Source organism: Chiloscyllium plagiosum, chromosome 32, assembly GCF_004010195.1.
Source record: "Chiloscyllium plagiosum isolate BGI_BamShark_2017 chromosome 32, ASM401019v2, whole genome shotgun sequence".
Classification (NCBI taxonomy): Eukaryota; Metazoa; Chordata; class Chondrichthyes; order Orectolobiformes; family Hemiscylliidae; genus Chiloscyllium; species Chiloscyllium plagiosum.
The window spans coordinates 37,603,279-37,621,776 of record NC_057741.1 but is presented as its reverse complement, the minus strand read 5'-3'; the positions used below and the strand labels follow the sequence as shown (position 1 = coordinate 37,621,776).

General features: G+C 38.0%; 1 protein-coding gene across 7 annotated transcripts in view; it reads right to left on the bottom strand.

The window, feature by feature from the left end:
* rap1gds1 (RAP1, GTP-GDP dissociation stimulator 1) overlaps positions 1-18,498 on the bottom strand; it is a 94,928-nt gene that overhangs the window by 59,545 nt on the left and 16,885 nt on the right. For 5 of the 7 annotated variants that reach the window (XM_043674441.1, XM_043674442.1, XM_043674439.1 and 2 more), the window contains one exon: positions 1,765-1,887. In XM_043674441.1, the coding sequence (XP_043530376.1) occupies positions 1,765-1,887 (123 nt within the window). Of the gene's footprint in view, positions 1-1,706; positions 1,732-1,764; positions 1,888-7,887; positions 7,907-18,498 lie in introns of those variants that run through there. The other 2 variants (XM_043674444.1, XM_043674445.1) reach the window with 2 other exon arrangements.

Here is an 18,498-nt window from a genome sequence, read left to right as displayed (position 1 = left end):
TTTTATTTAAACAAATCAAATTGTTGCATGAACGATCTAAAAGCAAGCTTTTCGTGCAAGTAATTTTATAAAAAAGCCTCAATTTTAATGAAGCTACTGACAGATAATAGATGTTGATTACAAACCAAAAGGTCAGTGCACAATCCTGTTCAGTAAAAATTTAAAAATTTCTTTCCACTTTTCTCCAATTACATTACTGATGGGCAGCATTTCTTGGCCTAAAAAAAACCCAGGCAATCTGCTCTTACTAATTGTTCATATTAAACATACATAAATACATGTTAATATTCAGAAAACAGAACCTCATTGGAAACAACAGAATTGGGCTGTGAACAAAGACAACCAAAAAAAAATGAAGAAATTATATAACATTGGAACAGAGGTAAAAATACAACTATTTTATGGATTGTGTTAGAATACAGCCAGCAATGATGGTACTGATTGAGAGCATGGGAGAGATGCAACTAAGACCACTAGTGAAAGAGGACAGCTTGTGTGGGCATAATGGCTAGGATGAAGTGGACAAAATACAATGGAGGATGATCATGGTATCTGTAACCTAGAATCAAAACTGAATTGATTATGTTGGATTAATAGGGAAGCAATGAAAGCAAGGACAACAGGGAACAGCAGATCAACACAGTATAGGATGAAGGAAATTTTGAGTTCATGCAGGATGGTAGGTTGTTAATGCAAATATTGAGATATATTGACTGACCTGTAATTCCCTGGTTTATCTCTTCCTCCTTTAAGTAATTGGATAGTGTTAACTATCTACTGGTCTCTGTCATCTCACCATAGGCAGAGGGGGCTTGAAAATCACTTCCACAGTTCCTAATATCATCTCCCTCAACAGCCTGTGATGCATACAGATTTATCCACTTTTAAGATTGCTAAACAACTTTTTTTTGGTTAAAATTTCATAGTCCTCTACCCTGATGCCTACATCTGTGCTAGGAGAAAGTGAGGATTGCAGATGCTGGAGTAGCAGAGTCGAGAAGGCTTCCTGATGAAGGGCTTATGCCCGAACCATCAATTCTCCTGCTCCTCAGCTGCTGCCTGACCGGTTGTATTTTTTCAGCACCACATTCTCGACTCCTACATCTGTGCTGTCCTTTCCCAAAAAACCAAAATGCAATCTACACACATTTGCTGACTATCTTCCTGTCACATTTTTCCTTTAAAAAAATCATTAAAGTGACCAAATACTAAAAATATGCCTATGCAAACTGTCTCACTGAGATTACACCTTTGTCATTCAGCACCAAAGCTTTGCATCTCTAATTTATTTCTGCATCTGTAGGGCAGACATAGCCATACACTCCACATTCTGTACTTAATTGCTCTCTGAATTTCAAAAGTTCTACCCTTAAACAACAGAAAGAAATTGACGCAAAAAACTAATAAAACGCATGATTTAAAATTTGAATTGAACAACATCTGCATACATTCATCTATATATCTTCTGTTCTCCAACCCAGATAACTAAACTTGAAGAATGCACTGTACATTGCTGGTATAAGACACAATCAAATAATTTTTCTGAGTAAAGACTTAGAAATAAAATTGGTCCAGTTATCAGGGGTAAATTGCAGATTTATTCTTTTCTTACACTGAAACCTGTCAACATAAAGTTTAAAATCTTGCAATAAATATTATGTAATCATGAGATGGATATTAAAAAAAGTCAAAAACAAAATACTGACAGATGAGGTGTAAAACTGAAGATGTTCCAGCAGAGAAAGTTCTTGTTGAAAACCTCACCATTTTTGGCTATTTCTGCTATGACGTTTGCTACTTTCGCTGTGCAGGAACAATGTGGAGACAATAGACGAGGGAAAACATGAAGGATCCCACTCTCTTGGACCTTTAAACTAGTTTCAGCATCTGCAACAAACAAGCAATAACTAATTAAAACAGGTACAAACAAACAATGAGATCTCACCCTTGCCAAGCAACAATAAGATGGTCCAGATATGTATTTGGTATGGGTGGAACTTCTGACCTGTTTAAATTACAAATTATACATCTACACACAGATCAGCTACACCTTTTCTTAAAGTTTATAATACACAACATCAATTGTATCAACCAATGAACTCATTGGGTGCTTTTAGAAAATAAGTTTCCAAAGGTGTGTCAGAGATACAAGGAAGAGAGATGCAAATCAATTGCGATGTTAGGATAGGTGGCCAAAAACTAAAATCCAAATGTACCTTAAGAGAAATCATGGCAAAGGAGATGGTGCTGTGGTTTAATGAAAGCTTAAGACATCAGGGTTTAAACAAATGAAGTCAATACCAGTGAGAACAGTGTAGTTAGCACTGCTGCCTCACAGCACCAGGGACTCTGCTGCGATTCCCACCAACACACCAAGATATTGGCTAATGAACTTGAAAGACCCTATACAGATAACAAGCAAAACTAATGTCATTTACAAAATACTGTGCATAGGACCGTAACAAACACTACATTGGACAAACAGGCAGAAAACTAGCCACCAGGATACATGAACATGAACGAGCCACAAAACTACATGACCCTTTCTCATTAGTATCCTTACATACAGATAAGGAAGGACACCACTTCAACTGGGACAACACATCCATCCTAGGATGAGCCAAAGACATGCACGAGAATTCCTAGAAGCATGGCATTCCAACCGAAACTCTATCAACAAACACATCGAGTTAGACCCCATCTACCACACCCTAAGAAAAAAAGTACAGGAAATGACATCACCAACCCAAAGAAACCCAAACATATAAATAGAAAGCAAGATTTATTCGCAGTGCTTCGCGCAAGGCCCACTGAAAAGGTTACCTAGTAGGGTGACAAAACATCTGGAAATGAACCTTCCAGCTCAGCGAGCAAACCTATGTCCAGAACCTTAACCTGAGCTACAAACCTTCTCAAAACTCGCTACAATTAAAATTATGACAATAAAAATCTATTTTCTTCCAAATACTCTGGATATTCCAGCTGGTGTATCAGAGCGGATGTTATTTCAAATCCCTAGAAAAAAAGCCAGCATCCAAGATAAGTTTTGAAGATGCCTTATGGGCAAAAGTTTTGCCTACTGATCGGAAGGTTTTTGATCAGCTTTCCTGTGCGATTTAATTCAAAGCAATAATTTAAAAGGTGGTCTGTGCAATATCATGCCATGTCCATTCCTCAGGAACATAATATATTGGTGCTTGGTACATTAAAATCCTTAATACAAAATACACTCATACCCAACACGAGGTAGCAATCAGGAAATCCATCAAAACCTAGAAACTTTCTTGGATCTTTAGAATTACATTTTTCAAGTGTGACTTGCAGCACTGGAGGCAGGTAGACCATGGTAAAGGGCTATTCACACCTGACAACCCTGAAGGAACTAAATATTTCTCCCAACTAAATTTTAAAAGTCGAGTGCTTGGCTGTAAAAGAGAAAAAAAAGGCAATGTTAATATTTAAGATCTTTTTATTTAGGGCAGGGTAAGCATAAAGAGAAGGAAGCAATTCAAGTTACAGCAAAATCTGTTTTTGGGAGCTACTGATTAGGGAATTCATATTGTTCCAAGAAGCTCTGGAACTTTGTTTTGACACAAAGGTATCTAAAGATGTCATTTAAACAAGATGGTTAAGCAATGTGATACATGTACAGATATGTAGTTTAAAGAAATGTCAAGTTCTAATAGGATTCAATGGTTGAAATCTTCTGCATCTGTCAGTATCATTGAAATGGGTGCACCTTTAAAAAGGATGTATTGCTGATTATAAAAACCAGGAAAAGATAAATTCACTCCCTAGCCACTGGGATCTACTGTTAACTTACAGCTCAATTCTGCATCACAAGAAATTTCAATTAGACATTTCTAAATAAAAACAGAAGAGGGTTTTGTATAATTTTAAAAGGAATTAAAAACCTCTAAACTAACAATATATTTCTTACTCAGTCAAATGAAGAACACCATTAAAGCTGATGAAAAAAGGTTTAGGAGAAATAAATTTGTAATTGGTTGTCTTTTGCACTTTTTTGAACAGGTTTAGATTTTAGTATGCGGCCTTATTTCATGCAGATCCTTATGCTTTCTCTTAATGAGAGAATGAACAGGATTGGCAAAAGCAAACTAGCTAGTTTCTCTCACTGGCAGCATTTGATAGGTTAGACTGGATTATGAGATGCCAGATAGGAATACAGATTGCTTCTCATCTGCTAATTTGTAATAAATTGATACAGATTAAAGTCTTATGAAATGTGCATTGAGATTGCAACACAAAACGACACCCTATAATCTGAAACACCTCGAAAGTCAAGATAGACATCATAGGTATTACAATTTCTTACCCCAATTTCGGAAAGCCTCCAAGGCAGGATATCTAGATACAGGCTACTGGGTGCTGACTGCCTAATAGTACTTCCTAAACTTTTTTCAACTGTGACAGAATTTCAGGGCTGGAAAATGGTTACAACCCTGGAACCTATGAACTGGGAATGTTTTTTGGGGAGGGTGGAACACACCTGACCAGGAAGGCAGCTAATGCTAGTCAGAAGGTAATATGACCCTAGAATTTCAGCTCACAAGCCTACATGGGTTCTAACACTTTGGAAAGCCCAGGCATAGAACATTGCTTGTTTGTGGCCATTCTTATGTGTGATAGTGTAAATTGAATATTTACTTTTGGATGCAAGAACCTTTTTATTTATTAATTCAAAAAGTTTAGCATTCATTAGCCAAAGTTATTTGTCCATGGAGGTCATGGCAAGTCACCTTCTTGAACCACTACAGTCAGTAAGTTGTGGGTGCTCACAGGTGTAAGTAGAAAGGACACATCAAGATTTTGATTCACCAATGAAGATACAGTGATATAATATTTCCAAGTCAGAATGGTTGAGAGACTTTGAGGCGGTTGCAAATTTGGAAGGTTCTATTGCACTTGGACTTCCAGATGGCATTCAACATGATACCTCAAAAGGTTAAGTCATAAATTGGAGCCCAACTTATCAGAGGTAGTATATCAGCATGGACACAGAATTGGCCACTAGCAATACGGATAAGGGGTTTGTTTTCAGGTTGGCGACCTGTGACCAGTCCGTTTCCAAACAGATTAATGCCAAGAGCACAACTGTTTAGAATAGATATACATCTATATTAATGACTTGAGCGAAGGAAGTGAATGTACTGCAGTCAAATTTGCAGACAAATACTAAAATAGGTGGCACGGCAGGTTGCAAGATGGATACAAACAATTTACAAAAATATAATGACAGGTTAAACAGGCAAAAACTGTTGACAAATGGAGTATAACATGGGAAAATGCAGTTTGCAAAAAGAGGATAAAAGAACAGAATATTATTGAAATGCAGAAAAACTGCACAAAACTGCATCACAAGAAGGTCTTGACTGAACTGGTGTCTGAAACACCGAAAACTAGCACACCGGTACAACAGGTAATCAGGATGGCTATTGGAATGTTGGCCCTTATTTCTAAGGGGATTTGTAGCATTAGAGCAGAGAGGTTTTACTGGAACTGTATGGGTGCTGGTGAGACTAAACCTGGGGTACTGAGAGCAGTTTTGGTCCCCTTATTTAAAGGAAAGGTAAGTACCTTTGGAACTCCTTCCAACGGAGAGCTGTGGGGGCAACAGTCTTTGTATGCATTCAAGATTAAGATAGATAGATTCTATCAAGGGTTATGGGGAAAGGGCAGCAAAGTAGACATGAGAAATGTTGGATCAGCCATGATCCTACTGAATCACACAGCAGGCTTGAGGGGCCGGATGGCCATTTTCCTTTTCATTTTTCTTATGGTCTTAGTCAAGTCTAGCTACACAGATTTTCTGGCTTGCATCAATGCATTGTGATCCAATCCACAAATTGTGACAAGATAGACCATAGAAATTCCAGTCATTCTAGAAATTCTTTGAACTTGTAGTTTTCTAGCTTGAATAGCTCAGTCCCAATATCCAATTAAGATTTCCAACTAATCATTAGGCAACCTAAAATGGAATTCAGGCAATTTTATCAATAAAAAAACAAACATGCATTGAATGAATGAACTAATAAACAAAGTAAGTAAGCCATTTAGCCCATCAAGTCTGTCCATCATTCAACAAGATCATAGCTGATCTGTTTGGTGTTTCACATTCCCATCTACAGCCAGTCAACCATCAATTCCCTCGCCTTAGAGGATGGCGAAAGTGGCGTCATTATGTATTCTTAAGGCAGAGTTCCAAAGTCATAACAGTCAGAAAAGAATTCTCACCTGCTTAAAAGGCAATCTCTAATTTTAAAACAGTGCCCTCTAGCTGCAGACTCTCTCAAAGGAGAAAACACTCCTCCCTTATCCACCTTAAGATTATTCTGGATCATATAACACTACAATCAAGTCACCCCTTACTCTTGTAACCTCCAATGGATACAAGCCCAGACTGTCCACTATTTCCTCATGAGACATCTCACTAATTAGACACTTGCCAGATGTGGATCTATGAGGAGAAAGTGAGGTCTGCAGATCAGAGCTGAAAATGTGTTGCTGGAAAAGCGCAGCAGGTCAGGCAGCATCCAGGGAACAGGAGAATCGACGTTTTGGGCATAAGCCCTTCTTCAGGAATGCCAAAGAAGTTAAAGGGTTCCTGAAGAAGGGCTTATGCCCGAAACGTCGATTCTCCTGTTCCCTGGATGCTGCCTGACCTGCTGCGCTTTTCCAGCAACACATTTTCAGGTGTGGATCTAGCCAGGTGTGGATCTAGCCACCTTGTACCAGAATTCCTATTGAACAATATTAATATACCCTTTAACTTCTTTGGCATTCCTGAAGAAGGGCTTATGCCCGAAACGTCAATTCTCCTGTTCCTTGGATGCTGCCTGACCTGCTGCTCTTTTCCAGCAACACATTTTCAGGTGTGGATCTAGCATGGATACATGAAGTGCATTCAATGTATTTATATCCTTCCTTAAGAAAGAACACTAATAAATCAGTGAAGGTTAAACTTGGGGAATCAGTGACAATGGTGATGGCTAAGTGGAACAACATCTTGTTTATTAAATCTCTAAAGGTTTATGTCTTTGTCAGCTCCAAACAAAATTATTCCAATATTCATCTAGTTGAGTTTTCCACACTTCATAACCTTTGGTTCACTTAAAAGCCCTATGGCTGATATATCCTACACCACTCCCCTGGGAGTATAACCACAGCACCAAAACAAGGAGGCTGGGCTGACAGTGTATCTAAAAGTTTCACCAGAAACAAACAGTGCAACTTTCCAGGAAAGAAATTTTTGATAATAAATGCCAAAGAAGTTAAAGGGTATATTAACATTGTTCAATAGGAATTCTGGTACAAGGTGGCTTCGAATGATTCAATTATGAAACCTTTCGATGGGGACACACAAAGGGATGTCACAGTAATCATTTTGTAAAATGTCAAGGCATAATTTGGAAAACAAAAAGTGGGACTAGGGAGGAGTCGTAGTACCAGTCAGCAGACATTAGATACAAATGAGCAATTGCTTGATCAATGTTATGGAGAAATATATGAAGAGTGGATTCCAAAGTGGTAACAAGCTTTAACAGCTCAAAGCATGGCTTCCACAGGTAGAAAACAATATTACTTGACCGATGTAAAGGCCAAAATAAGGGAGAGACAAAGCATTTGAAAACTGACAAGAACATTTTAGGATCAAGTCAGAGCCAGGCAGTTTCTGCCAAGGAAAGCATCACGTTGAGAAAGTGGATAATTGAAGGGTACTGAATAGGCCATTTGCAGACTCAAGGAATGGTATAGGGAGACAAGACTTTGAATTCATTTCTCAGCACAGAAGAATAATGCCAAGTGAGGGGAAAATGGATAGGCATTTGGAGAATGGCATAGTGAATGATGTCAAAGGCTACTTACCAGGAAGGGTTCAGGAATCATCTATTTCTTTATTTCAACTACAGCACCTATACAATAAACCGAACTGAAATAAATAACTATAATAACACTCAAAACTGAAGCTGTAACTTCTTACTCTGCAAGAGACCTATACATTGATATAATTAGTGGCATCCTTGCTAGTACATTTCATCCAAGGGTTTTTAATTTTTCAGTTACTCTCTAGACAATAAAAATGACAGGTATTCAAAACACTGGCTCCATTGTTTTTGGAAAAGAAAAACACTTATACACAGTGCACTTTGCATTTGCAATTACCTGAAGCAAAGATGCTACTGATCTAGATCATTTCATGGATGTTATAATATGTAATCTTTCAAAGAAAGAAACTTCAGCCTTGCAACTGCAGTTTTTAAGCAGGAGGGACAAAAATATCAGTAGCGTACATTATTAATAGGGTCATAGAGATGTACAGCACAGAAACAGACCCTTTGGTCCAACTCGTCCATGCCGACCAGATATCCCAACCCAATCTTGTCCCACCTGCCAGCACCTGGCCCATATCCCTCCAAACCCTTCCTATTCAGACACCCATCCAGATGCCTTTTAAATGTTGTAATTGTACCAGCCTCCACTACTTCCTCTCAGCTATTCAGTTTATAGTGCATTTCAATTGATATTTCCAGATGAACATTTGCTGTACAGCAGTACACTGTTCAGTATTGTTTATTGTTGGGAGTTAACATACACTTTATTGTACCACTTAAAAATGCTGTTGTTGCTTTAAAATTGAATTATGCAATGATAGCTTTTTGCATAGTGGCCATTAAGAGATACGAAATTTAATTAAACTAGGTTTGTAATTAAACTAGGTTTGTGATTGCTGTAAAATGCTACATTACAAAGCTGCTCCCAGCAAGTATTTGTTAAAGCTGCATGTATATTTTAATTTTTTACCCATTATTAAAGCTACAAACATGTAATTAAGCAATACGGAAGGCAAAAGAGCTGACTGCCTCAGAAAATAAAAAAAAGTGTCCCATTTTTCTGAAGATTTAATGTTCCTGCTTTTGTGAAATCTTAGTTGTTTATTCCAATGATTATGATTGACATTTGCTTACTTCAGTCGGGTAAATGATTTCCATGTGCCAGGTCAGGAATATGAAATACTTTGGCTCGGAAGGTAAAAATATAAATCTCTTTTGTTTGGCAAATTTTATATTTAAGGTGAGCAACATTCATGGAACAAATCACTAAGGTCAGTACTGAAAACTCCTTGGTCAAATGCAGCTTTGCAAAGACAGTAAATCTTCAAAATAAAAAAAGCCTGTTTCATTCTCATTTCTGGTCTGAGAAGAAAAAAATCTAGATGAATTGATGGGTCATACAAAGCCCAAATTAAAATTTGGGGCATTAAAGAAAATAAATAAAAATTCCATCCCAACAATCTGAACTGGAAATTAAACATAATGCTTTCATCAATGTTACCAATCTTTAATTTTATTTGCCTTACTCCAAATTCTTCTCCATACCATTATTTTATTTGACAAAAAAAAAATTTAACCACAATACAATTCCATGATACTAATGGTTAAAAGCAACTTGTAGCCTCAATACTTCATAGCCAACTACTTCTCTATTTAAGCGGCACTTGCAAAGGATAATCTGTTCAAACTTATTACAGCCTTGGTCGAAACATGGATCGAAGAAATGAATTCAAGAGATGAGAGATCAGTCTTTGAACAAATCATCAAGACCGCATTTGACCGAATATGGTATCAAGGAACCCCGTCAAAACAATAAATAGGAATTGGGGGAAACACAGTCATTCCGGGCACAAAGAAGAGGTTTGTGGTTGCTGGAGGTCAGTCACTTCTGCATAGGTTCTTAAGGGGAGTGTCCTAAGCCTAGCCACCTTCAGCTGCCTCACTGACCTTTTTAGATATTTTGTTATCAACCTGTTCAGAGCTGTTATAATACACCTCTGGACCAAGCGAGATTTGAACGACACACACACGCGAGCGCGAGCGAATCACTGACTAGAAACCAAATTGAACCAGCCAAATACAATGGCTGCAAGAGCAGGTCAGAGGCTAGGAATTCTGCAATTAATACCTCACCTCCTGTCACCACAATATCTACCAAACGTCTAGAAAGGTACAAATATGTGCATGACAAGTGCACCTCTGACAACACAAGAAGCTTGGCACCACCCAGATAATATCTGCCTTCTTGACTGGCACAACACCCTTCACCTTCAGCATGCACATTAATCAAGATGCACTACAATAACTCACCAAGTCTCCTTTGATAGAGATTACAGATTTGGGAGGTTCTATCACCTAGGAGGGCAGCAGAATGCATGAGAACAGCACCAATTGCAAGTTCCCCTCCAAGCCACACATCCACCTAACTTGTTTCTTCAATGTTATTGGGTCAAAATCTCAAACACCCTCCCTACATAAAGAACTAATATTGTTTAGGAAAGCACTCAATCTCTCCAGGACAATTAGAGGCGGTCAATAAATACTGGCCCAGTCAGTGATTCCCATACTCCATGAACAAATAACACAAAAGTGACAATACTTTTTATTAAGTGCTAACTTTTTATGACACCAAATGGGAAGGCGAAAATAAGGAAGTCAACTCCCACTTCAGCTGCCAGTGCTCAGATTTCCAATCACTTACATAAATAATTATGTCACTTTCAGTTCAGCCAATACACAAGTAAGCCCCACTCCAATGAATTAATATACAAGTTGGCTGGCATTCCATTTCAGTGGTGACATTTTGTTGACAGCATCATTACAAATTCAAACATTTTTCTCAATATTACAACTTGGCACTGTTCTCTTAATCATAACACTGCCAATTCTCTACTTAAATTAACCAAAATGTGCTGTTTTAAGGTAGCCCATCCATGGAGATTAAAAATATCTAAAAATAAATTGATAAAAGATATTTCCACTTGCCCTCTCAGTTACATCAAAACTATAAGTGTCCAATAGCTCTCAATTACAGTTAAGAGAGCAAGCAAACCGGCCTCCAGCCACTTGCCCTAATTATGAACAATCTTTGAAAATATCCCAAAAATGACTAATTCTTGACCTTCACTCTGCACGTTACCACGAGTGTGACAGATACCGGTTGGACAGACCAACAACCTTGAAATGTGTTCCACTGCTTCGTAGTATTTATGTGCAGATTTCCCATTGTTTGTACAATCTTTTTCATTTATCCCAGAACTCAAATCTTTTAGCATTTTATAGAACCAGTTTTGAAAATGCTAATTTTGTACTTTTAAAACTCAAAGCACACTTTTGGCTTTGAAATCAATATTCAAAATTGTAGCAGTCAACTGGTTTCTTGTACAGCTGCATGGCCCAATTTACAAGTCTCACCAAATCTGGAAATAAGATCAGAAGCAACGACATCAGTTTGTACTTCATCAGCAACTTTGAAATTCATTACCAAGTATGCAGTTTATACTAGTTTCTGCCTGATGAGGCTAGATGTATAATTCACAATCGTAAAATAAAATACTTTTGAATTTTATAAGGGAAAATATACATTGTACAATTAGTAGTATAATGCTGCATGTGCAGGGTACATTAAAAACAAATTCAATTTAAAAAGCATGATTTTAAACAGATTTTTAAAAAAAATCAAGATAGAGTAAAAATAAGCTCAAAGTCCTGTAAAGAATAAAGGAAGGGGTTGAAGTTCACAGAAACAATAAGATACAGAAACATTATAACACTGACTGATAAAATGAAAAAAAAAACCAATATGGGGAATAAAAACAGCTGCAGATATCAAAATGAATTGCAAGAGATGTTAACACTTCAGCAGCAAGAATACAATCTGAACTTCTTTCCAATCATGGAATAAGGGCATCACTGGATCTGCAGCATTTATCACCTACCTTTAATGGCCCAGCGGGCATTTAAAAATCAACCACACTGCTGTGGATCTGGGGTCACATGTAGGCCAGACCAGATAAGGATGGCAGTTTCCTTCCCTAAAGGACATTAGTGATGGGTTTTTCCTGACAATCGATAATGGATCAATGATCATCATTAGATTCTGATTTCCAGATGGGTGAGATTAAAATAAAAGCTAATTTAATAAATAGTAGAAAACAAAAAAGTAAACATTCTAAATGATAATTTCTTCCATGCATCTGAGAGGAGAGATGTAAATAACATACTCCTCAAAAGGTAACCTGACAATCTCATGATTAAAATTTTGAGGGGCGATATAGTTAAAAAATTGGGGCTATGGGAAAATAGTAGGGTATTGGGTCAAATTGGACAGTCTTTTAAAGATGAATTAAATTTCTGCTATGCTGCAACATTCCATGATAAAGTAGTTGCCAGTCCTAAATGGACTAAAAAAGTAAATAGACTACTCGGAAAATATTGGCAAAGGACATTAGAAAGAGCCTCGAAGGATCCAAAGTAATTGAAGAATATGTAGACACTCGACTATTGGGGTGCTAACAGTAGATGGGAACCATGTTAACATGTCTGATTTATAACTGCTTTCAATACAAATTATAGAAGTATTAGTTTTAGTTATGTTTTGTATACTAATTTAAGCTTTTTCAAGGTGTAAATTTTAAGTACTTACACAATAAAATTTATTAGTTGATGCAGAGAAAAAAAATTACCCGAACAAATGTCTTTGAGTAAATGATGTGATATCCTAAGACAACTGTGGAAATTGCTCATGACATGACACCTAAACCTGGAGAAGGCATTGGCAAAGCACTATACAAAAGGAAATTAAATAAGAGTTGTGCATCAAGGATGAAACACTAGCGTGAATATTAGCTCAAGGTTTAGAAATTAAGTACTTACAATTGGAATTGTATTAGTTGTAAAAATGAGAGGAAAAAAACTAGAGTGATGTGCTCATGTATAGTCAGCCTAAGGTCTGTTCGACTTTAATTCCTGTGCAGAATTTGAGCTTAAATATTATTAAAACAAAAAGCGCAATGATCTCTAGTCTTAAGAGGCTTAGCCTACGAGTCATATTAAGAGTTGGAGCAATGTGTGTACTGGAAGGAGGCACCTAGTATGCATCTTAGAGGCATGCATGGTAGCAAATCACATTGAAAAGATAAAGCTGAAAAATTATTTCAAATTGACAGCAGCATGAGAGACTGCAGGTTTAACTCAATAAATGGACATTTTTTGACTGATAATGGAAGTGATCAACATTAGTAGAAACATGGAGTTTAAAACCTTGCAATCATCTAAAAACATTGAATTGAGGAAACCAGAATTCATTCACCGCAAATGAAACTAAGGTGGGCATCTTAAGTAATATACTACACTAGACATAAACCTGACTGTTTCAAATATATAATTTGGAATGTGCATTATTTTTAATGCACATTATTTTTTATATGCATACGCATAATATTTGGAAATCCAAATCCCCAAAACAGACAGTTAAACGTGGGTCAGCTCTTAAAGGTTTTTTTTTAAAAGAAAGGTCAGAAAGACAATTTTGAACAGTGACTTAAGTAAATTCGCTCCAAGAAGATGCACTACAGTCAAGTATCTACCAGATCCTTGCAGTGTTAAGGAAAAGATGTTTGTACTGTTCAGTTTGTAACGAGTAACAAACACATTAAAGGTGATTACTTTTGTTCTGACTTCAGTTCAGAAGGATCTAGAGAAGGATCAGAAAGTAGGATATTTCTAAGATGGCAGTGGCGGAGTAGGCAGCTCCCAGGCTCTTCAGCCTTGGTCTTGTGAATTCCATCCACATTTTTCTTTTTCTCCTTCCCTCCTCTTTTCTTGTGTTTTTCCTCTGTTTATCTTTTTTTTAAGATAATGTGTTTTTTAAAACTTACCTCCTGGAGACAGCGGCAGCGATGGAGCATGGCAACGGCCGAGGTCCAGCACAAGCCCAGATGCCAGTCAGTGGCGTTGAAGAGGCTGGCGAGCAAAGCCAAGGCAGTACTTCACCCAGTGCAGTGAAAGTGTGCCCACCACAGGGAGGAACAGGCCCTTGTGGGGAAAGTTCAGTGTGGAGTGACTGCAGGTCCAAGGCTTTGGAAAGGACCGAAATGTTTAACTTATTTTCTTTGTTTTTCTACTTTATATTAAGAAGCAACATAGTGATGAACTTTTTAAAAACTTACTTATTTTTCTATTTTTGTAGCTAGTTATCTTTGTTCCTAAAATGGCCATGGGAATGGCAACATTGTACATTTTCATTGTACTCCTGTACTTAATTACACAAAACAAAAAAACCTAAATCTGTTTCTCCTGGCAGCAGAATGAAGTGCTTCCAGTTCAGAATAGGGGAACAAGTCACTTCAGCAGAAGTGTATTTTAAGTCTTCAGATTCCAAGCTGGGGCAGCTTTTACAGAAGTCTTCAAGTTGTTAGAACGAGAGACACCAAGTTATGAAAGATTCACGACTGCAGACCCAAAGAATTATGAAATTATTCCCACAACTGTCTGAAAATAAACTACAAGGAGCCCATTAAGTATATATACAAAAAGCTGAGATAGGAGTATCCTGATGGATAGTATGGAAAATGGGTTGAAACTTTGTTTGGCCGTTAGTGTTTAGATAAGTCATAGTGTTTGCAACACAGAAATAGACCCTTTTGTCCAACTCGTCCACGCCGACCAGTTATTCTAAATTAATCTAGTCCCGTTTAGTGTCATAGCATCACAGAGTCATGCAGCACGGAAACAGACCCTTCAGTCCAACCAGTCTGTGCTGAACATAATCCAAAAACAAACTAGTCCCACCTGCATGCTCGTCCCACCTGCACTAACCACGTACTTATCCATAAGTCTTTGGAATATTGTAATTGTACCCACATCCACCGTTTCCTCAGGAAGTTCATTCCACACGCGAACCACCCTCTGTCTAAAATATTAGTCCCTCATGTCTTTAAATCTCTCTTCTCACCTTAAAATCTTGCCCTCTGGTCTTGAAATCACCCATCCAGGGAAAAGACAACTACCATTAACTCTGTCTGTACCCGTCATTATTTTATAAACTTCTATCAGGTCACCTTCAACCTCCCACACTCCAGTGAAAAAAGTCCTAGCCTTCCTTTATAACTCAAACCCTCCATACCCAGCAACATCTCTCAGAATTTGCCAAAGATGGAGAAACATTAGACCATATCCCTCTAAACCCTTCCTATTCAGATACCCATCCAGACGTCTTTTATATGTTGTAAATGTACCAAGCCTTCACCACCTCCTTGGGCAGCTCATTCCATACACGCACCATCCTCTGCATGAAAAAGTTGTCCCTTAGGTCCCTTTCATGCATCTTTCCCCTCTCACCTAAAGGTTTACCTTATCCCTACCCAAGGATAAAGACCTTGGCTATTCACCCTATCCATGTCACTCATGATTTTATAAGTGTCTATATGGTCACTCTTCACCTTTCAATGTTCCAGGGAAAATAGCCCTAGCCTTTTCAGCCTCTCTCTATAGCTCAAGCTCTCCAACCCCAGCAACATCCTTGAAAACCTCTTCTGCATCCTTTCAAGTTTAACAACATTCTTCCCTCTACCAGAGATACCAGACTGAATGCAGTATTCCAAAAGTGGGCTCACCAATGTTCCCAAATCCTATACTTAATGCACTGACCAATAAAAGGCAAGTGTACCAAATGCCTTCTTCCCCATCCAGTCTACCTGCAACTCCACCTTCAAGAAACTATGAGGCTGCACCCCAAGGTTAGGTAACACTTCTCAGGAATCTACCAATAAGTGTATATGTCCTGCCCTTACCAAAATTATACACCTCACATTTATTTTAATTAAATTTTATCTGCTGCTCCTTAGTCCATCTGATCAAGGTCCTGTCGTACTCGGAGATAACATTCTTCACTGTTAACTACATCACCAATTTTGGTGTCCTCTGCAAACTTTCTAACCATTCCTCCTATATTCACATCCAGATCATTTATATAAATGGCATCCAGTTCCTATTAGTTTAGTCTCTTTTTCACTTCTACATAATAAAATTCCATCCTGTTGCTAAGGAACATCTGCAGCTTTGTGTATATTTTCATGACTAATCATCAGATTAACTAAAATAAAATTAAACATATGGCCCTCAAGTCACGTTTCATTCTATTATCTGGTTTGTCCAGCAATACCATCAGCCAGATTCATAACATATACCTTAAGATTACAATGCATCTGTATACCCCACACAAGATCATTCCCCAAAACAGCATGAAAATTATTTTCCAAAATTTATGTTTTGTATGCAGTATAATACATGAACAACAAACCCTCTTAAGATGTTCACACCTGTTACTGCCAAGATGAACTGTGAAGTTCAGCTTTTGTTAATCTTGGTCAAGGCTTGAACTCCTGTATCGGACAAGAAACCCTCAGGAGTTGAATATTTTCCAAGACCTTAATCATTTTCGACCATCATTAAACACTAAGTAGTCACATGGCAAAAATTAAAATAAAAGAAAAACTGGGAGATCTCTTTGCTTTGAGGTTACTTGTATTATTGTTTATAGGAAGTTCAGGTATTTGTGCTCAAAGTAAATTGGGTCTGCAATTACCAACTATGTTAGAGTTACCTTACTCCAGAAAAAGATTATAAAGGCATCTGGATGGGTATATGAATAGGAAGAGTTTGGAGGGATATGGGCCGGGTGCTGGCAGGTGGGACTAGATTGGGTTGGGATATCTGGTCAGCATAGACGGGTTGGACTGAAGGGTCTGTTTCCGTGCTGTACATCTCTATGACTCTGTCAGAAAACTGCATATTGTAGGACTCAATGCTCAAAAGGGGCTTAGTCTAAACCTTTGAGGGAATAAAAGCAAAATGCTAGAGAAAATCAGCAGGTCTGGCAACATCTGTGGAGAGAAAAAAAAAGAGTTAACACTGAGACCCATATATTTAAAAAAAATCACTGGAATCAAAATTGTAACTCTTTCTCTCCACAGATAAAAATGCTGGAGAAACTCAGCAGGAGTAAGTTTCAGATTTCCAGTATCCACATTTGCATTTATTTTACATTTAAGGGTCTGGGGCATTGTTTCAAATACCATCAGGGGAGCTAGTCAAATTTAAATTCAATTAACAAACAAATCAAGTTTACAAAAACCATTCAAATAATGGTGACCATGACTAATGCATAAAACCCATCTACATCACAAATGCCCTTTAGAGAAAGAATTCTGCCACCTTTATCTCTGGCTTGTGAATCATGGCAGTGTGGTTACTCTTAACTATCCTCTGAAATGGATGAGCAAGCCACTCGGCTCAAGGGCAATTAGGGATGAATAAATAACAAATGCTGACTCCTGAAATAATCCCAAAATTAATGCCAAAATTATCAAGATAAGATTAAAGAATTTACTGATTATAGTAAGCAAAGTCGTGGGTTGCAGATAGGGGCCTTACTGAAATGCAGTATGAAGGATGCAGAGGTAATTGTCTCATACAAGTCGGTGTATGACATGTTGAGGGATGCTGACAGTAACTGAAGGAAGAGGTTACATTTGGAGGTTATTCAGCAAGGTGATATCTGAATGGTATCACAAAAGATCAATCAGATGACGACAATCAGGCCCTAGATTTACTAACATGCAAATTGGTTAGGTGTGGTGGAGAACTTGTGTAGCTTAAAATAAACAAAAGATCTATATAAAAAAATGTAGAAATCAACACATGCCATATTTTATGTTAATAAGTTACAGATAAAGCTCAAGTGTTTAATCTTATCCAGGATGGGAACAAGAAAAAACAAATACCCCTGCATGACATTATTGAAATAAAGGAGAGTAGAATGCCAGCTATCCAAGAAGCAGTCAGATGGGATCTTGAATATTTTTTCCCTTAACTCAGGAGAAGGAGAATTAGTATTGGCTAAAGTGCTGCAAATGTACTTAACCATGATGGCCCAGTCACCACTGTACGGGCATGCTTTATAAACCAGCTAGCCTGAATAAATCATCTGAATAAATGCAACAGAGATGAAGAAATGGGATCAAACTGAATGGAGCTTTTACTAGGAAGGAGTCCAGATAACTTTGGGAGTCAGTGATTTTGTTGTGTATATCGGTGGTCCAGCTTATCTTCAGAGAGGGGCACAAACATAGAGGATAAGAGTCAGAGATGGACGAGGTCAAGGTGAGAGCAGAGTGGAAATTGGAAGTGAAATGGATAATTTTCCAATTCGGGGAAAAAAGGGGGAAGCAGCACTGCTGATGTCATCAATATACCAGTGAAAGCATTGTGGATGGAGGCCATAGTAAGAACAAAGAATGTTCCATGTGCCCCACAAAGAGACAGGCATAACTGAGGGACCTGTTCAAGTACCCATGGCCATACCTTTGATCCGAAATAGTGAGGAGTTAAAAAGGAGAGGGGTTGTGAGGAAGAGCTCGGTAGGCAGAAGAGGGTCATGGTGGATGGGGTAAGTTCAGTCCTTTTCTCCCCAGAGAGAAGCAGAGAGCTCCAAAACCAACCTGATGGGGGACAGACTGTAAGAAGGGATTCCACGCCAATGGTGAAGAGGCATTAGCTGGAGCCTGCAAACTGGAAATTCTGAAAATACTGTAAAGCATCAGAAGAATTATGGACCCAAGTGGAAGAGACTGGACAAGGGAAG